The sequence below is a fragment of the Suricata suricatta genome, chromosome 8, assembly GCF_006229205.1.
Source record: "Suricata suricatta isolate VVHF042 chromosome 8, meerkat_22Aug2017_6uvM2_HiC, whole genome shotgun sequence".
Lineage (NCBI taxonomy): Eukaryota > Metazoa > Chordata > Mammalia > Carnivora > Herpestidae > Suricata > Suricata suricatta.
In genome coordinates this window covers 137,598,619-137,603,167 of record NC_043707.1, presented here as the reverse complement: position 1 = coordinate 137,603,167, position 4,549 = coordinate 137,598,619, and the positions used below count along the sequence as shown (strand labels likewise).

Sequence of the window (4,549 nt, the reverse complement as noted above, 5' to 3'; positions counted from 1 at the left end):
GCCGCCGTGCGGCCCGGGCCTGGCGCACGGCCTGTACTGGCCCGAACACTTTCTGCCGCCCCTGGACGGTGGCGCGCCCCCGCGCTACGACAGCCTCACGCTCGACCTCTTCATGCTCGGCTACTTCCAGCTGCTGGAGATGGGCCTGAGCCGCGAGGAGCGCAAGTTCCGCCACCTGCTGTGCTACGAGATGTTCGACCGGCTGGGCAGCCACCCGTGGGAGCTCATCCGCCTCTTCCACCGCGTGGTGCTCGAGGAGGTGGAGGCTGGCCGACGCCGCTGGAGCGACGGCTTCGAGGACCTCAGGCGCCGGTTCTTTGGCGACAGCCCGGAGGCTGAGCCAGCCCGGGAAGAAGAGGTGGAGAAGGAGCAAGAGGAGAAAAAAGAGGAGGAGGGGGAGCCGGCCGGAAAGGCCCCTCCGGCTCAAACGGTGGACTGGCCGGAGGGGCAGCCGGGGGCCCTGGCTCCTGCACCGCAGCCTCCGACTCGCCCTCCGCCAGCCGTGCCTCCCCCGACCTGGGACCCTCCTAGTTCCAAAGCCCCTGTGGAAGAAGACCCCCTGGAGCTGGTGTCTGAGATGGGCGAGTTCAGCAGCGAGGACATCTGCCGATACATTGATCGCAGCTTCTCCTTCTGGAAGGAGAAGGAGGCAGAGCTTTTTGACATCTGAGCAGCAGAAATCGGAATTTCCCCTCAAGCTTCGTAACCCAGGCTCGGATGTTGCCTCTGGAGGCCAGAGGCCTACAGGAGGGGGAAAAAAAAAAAAGTAGAAGCCAGCAGGGTGGTCTTGGAAAACCCAGAGTGTCCAGGACCAGGCTGCCAGAGCCGTTGAAGCCCCACTATGACCAGATGTAGGGCAGTGGCTGGAAAGTGGGCAGGGCAGGGCATGGGCAAGCCAGGTGCCCCCCCCTGGCCCTACAGGCTTGCCTAGCTCTGCGTTGTAGCCAGGTGGAGGAAGCCGCCCCTCTGAGTGAGGGACCGTGGGTCCCCCCTAGGACAGTGTGGCTCTCCTCTTTTTGGGTTTGCACTGGAATTCACAGCTACTTCTTTGAGGTCAAAGGAGCCACATGTGTAGTGTTCCGTGTGACGTGTTCTCCTCTGTAACATCCACATAATAAAACTCTTTGCATAAGCTGCCTGTGTTGGATGCCCGCCTTCGCCCCTGCCAAGTCGATGCGGCCACACAGTTGTAGAGGTAGTGTCTGCCCTGCTGGGGAACGGGACGTGCCTGGGCCAGAAGGCCCTTCGCAGCGGAGGCCAGCCGGAGCCTCTCTGAGCTGGCTGGGTCTGTAGGGCCCATACTTGGGTCCATCCAGAGAGCGGGAGTCAGGGGCCAAAGGTCAGCCTGCTCTAGTGGGAAATCTCATTCTCTGCCCCTCTCCTGCACCTTAGCTCTGACCTCTCTGGCACCACCTCTAGACACGGGGCCTGAGTTATGAGGGGGCAGAGCCCAGGAGGCCCCCCTCTAAGGGGGCTGTGGGCAGGCACTGTCATCTACTTGCCCTGTAGAAGGACATCTGTATCCCAGTGTCTCTGACTCGGGCAGGTTCCCCGGGGCTGGGGGTGCACACCCTCTGAACCCCCACCTCCCAGCCCATGCTAGCCCTGAAGCTCTGTGCTTGTGTTTCAGGAGGAAGAGGAGGAGGCCCGGCTGGCCAACATGCCGGCCTGGAGGCGAGACCTCCTTCGGAAGAAGCTGGAAGAGGAGAGGTGAGCTGGGGAACCGGAAGCTTCCGGGCCTGGTGGGGTGTCTTGATCATGTCCCTGAGTTGGTGGCACCAAATAATGCTGTCTCTTTTTCCTCTAGGGAGCAGAAGCGGTGAGTGTGGGCCAACCTGCTGCCCCCTCTGACTTAGGCAGAGTCCTCTTGTCCCTTCGTGCAGCTCCATCTTGACCACGCCCCCTTGTCACTCTGGTTTGTAGCAAACCTCTCTGCTCCCCAAAATGCCCCCAGACTCCTCTCTCTCAGCAACTTAGCCCCTGCCCTGAAGTCTAGATCTTATGCCCTAATAACCTTGGCCTGAAATACCAAGTTCCCGTTAACCTAGCCTTCAGTTATATAAGCCAACCTCAGTTTCCGTAACCTTGGCCTCTGTCCCTCAAAGTGTGGTATCTGCCCCAGGAGTCTAGCCCAGTGCTTACAGAAATATAATGGGAGCCAGTGTATAATGCTAAATTTTCTAGTAGCCACTTTGAAAACATAAAGAAGATAAAGGTGAATGTAACATTGATCTTTTACTTAACCCAAAGTATCAAAATATTGTTTCAATACAGAACCAGTATAACAGTGATTAATGAGATGTTTTACAGTCTTTTAGAAAGCAGTCCTCGGGATGCCGTGTGCATTTTACACTATAATGCATCTCAGCTGTGCCGGTTCAGATGCTCAGTAGTCCCCCGTGCTTGGTGGCGCTTGTCAGCAGTGTGGCTCCGGCCCCTATTTTACAATAACTGCTCCCGATTAGCCACCACTGCCTCCCAATCGTGTGGTCCCTCCTAACTTGGGTCCTGTCCCCAGGATGTCCCCCTCACCCTCTGCCACACTTCTGACCCAGTACCCATTCCCAGTAATACCCCAGCCAGAAATAACCGAGCCCCAGCCTCTCCCCTTCCCAGCTCCTGTGGGTGCCACCCAACCAAGTCCCTCCCTGTTCCATACCCTTGTGGCTCCTGACCCAACCCCAGTCCCCAGTCACCCAGCCCTTCTGCCCCTAGAACCCGTTGCCCAGGCCACCGTTAATTAGTCCCTCTGTCCTCAGCCACCCAGCCCCTGTCCCCAGTAATGCATTACTTGCCACCCGTGACCCCCTCACGGAGCTCCTTGGCCCACCCTCTCACGCTTGCCGGCGGTTCTGCCCCCCACACCGTGCCTAGGAAAGAGGAGGAGCGACAGAAGCAGGAGGAGATGCAGCGAGAGAAAGAGCAGTCGGAGAAGCTGCGGACGTTGGGCTACGACGAAAGCAAGCTGGCGCCCTGGCAGCGACAGATCATCCTGAAGAAGGGGGACATCGCTAAGTACTAGACACCGCCCTCCTGCCAGAGCCGCGTGAGCTCGGGGCGGGGCAGGGGTGCGGGGTCACCAGTCTCCGCCCCCGGCCTGCCCGGCTCAGGCAGAAAGGGCTGGGAGCCCGCTGCCTTTCCCCCTCCCGCGCTGGAACCCCTCCCTGACCCCGCTCTGTCCCCCGCATCCCCAGCCCGGGGCGACACTGGAACACTGCGCCGCCCGTCGTCCAAAAAAAAGTGCCCAAGCAAGCTGTTGACGCAAAGCTGATGCTGCTTATTTGCATGTTCATTTACATATATTTGCGTGTCCGGCGAGGGTTGTGCCGAGCGCTCCCCAGCCCTGTGGGTGGCGACCTTGGTTTCCTGCGGGGCGTGCGCCTGGCTGCAGCCCCCTCCCCCGCACCCCGGAACCCGCGAGGCGGGCGCATCCTGGGCGGAGGCAGGCCCCGCGCTCGGGGAAGGGGTTTTCCTCCCGTCGTGACCCAGATTTGCGCCTGGCCCGCGCGGGCCGCATTTCCCATCCCCGCAGAGGGTTTCCTCTCAGTCATTTGTTTACCAGAAACGATGAAACCGGCAACCTGCAACCTGCCCGTCGGCACGGAGTTGCCGCTCCGGGCCCCCGACCTCTGCCTCCCCTCCCCCTTGTGAAGTCCGCTGCCCCCTCCCCCCAGGTCCCACGCTCCCCGGACCGTTCCATGGCGCTGGTGGCATGAGTGAGGGACGAGGGGCCCTGAGCTTGTGTGTCCACCTGCTTCCCCCGGTCCCTGCCGTCCCGCACCCGCATTAAAGCTCTCTTTCAGCCACCGAGGCTGACGTTTGCTCTCTCGCGCCGTCGCCACGACTTCCTCTCTCCACCGGGTAACTGGGCCACGGCTGGCCGAGCGGGAGGGGGCGGCCTGGGCGCCAGGGCCCACGCTGCGCTCCACTGCGGGTCCCCGAGCCTGGGGCGCTAACACTTCCGGGCCTTTCGACGCCCCCCAGGAAACGAAACCCGGGCCATTTAACAGCACTGCACTCGGAAACACCAAGCGGTAGCTTTTCTTTTCTTCACAGATTTAATACCCAGGCCTCGGCCAAGGTCAGGCAGAGACACTGCTGAGCCATCTTCTGCCCCCTCCCCATATCCAGGGATGCCCCTTTGCCTTTACCCAGGACCCTGGGGCACGCGGCAGGGACGGCGGCTGGCGCTGCTACGCAGGGCCGTGCCGGGAGCTTAATAAGTGACATAAAAATGTCTACACGCATAAGTAACTGTACTTAGGGCTTCTGCGAGGGCCGCCAGTACCCGGGGGCGCTCGGTGTGCGCCCCGCCTCACGGGCCGCGCTGCAGGCGGCTGCGTAGGTCCTCCGCACAGCCGTCCAGCCCCATGCGCTCCAGCGCCGCGTAGACGGCGCCCAGGCCGGCGGGCTGCTGCTGCCGCCAGCGCTTGAGCATCTCGTACTGCTGGTCGCGGAAGCGGCCGACCTCCACCTCCACCGCCTCGATCTCCGCTTCGCGCAGCCCCAGGGTGCGCACGAACTCCTTCCAGCGCCGTGCCGGCACCGC

The 4,549-nt window shown here is 61.7% G+C and overlaps 2 protein-coding genes across 2 annotated transcripts in view; one reads left to right on the top strand and one right to left on the bottom strand.

Moving 5' to 3' along the window:
* Positions 1-3,810, top strand: part of ESPN (espin) — a 33,307-nt gene extending 29,497 nt beyond the window's left edge. Inside the window, exons 15-17 of the mRNA XM_029945932.1 lie at positions 1,631-1,710; positions 1,808-1,819; positions 2,875-3,810. Of these exons, the coding sequence (XP_029801792.1) occupies positions 1,631-1,710; positions 1,808-1,819; positions 2,875-3,022 (240 nt within the window). The 3' untranslated portion in view covers positions 3,023-3,810. The remainder of the gene's footprint in view (positions 1-1,630; positions 1,711-1,807; positions 1,820-2,874) is intronic.
* Positions 3,811-4,033: 223 nt separating this feature from the next.
* Positions 4,034-4,549, bottom strand: part of TNFRSF25 (TNF receptor superfamily member 25) — a 5,523-nt gene continuing 5,007 nt past the window's right edge. The window contains 1 exon segment of the mRNA XM_029946915.1: positions 4,034-4,549. This exon segment is cut by the window's right edge and continues 101 nt beyond it. Within this exon segment, the coding sequence (XP_029802775.1) occupies positions 4,316-4,549 (234 nt within the window). The 3' untranslated portion in view covers positions 4,034-4,315.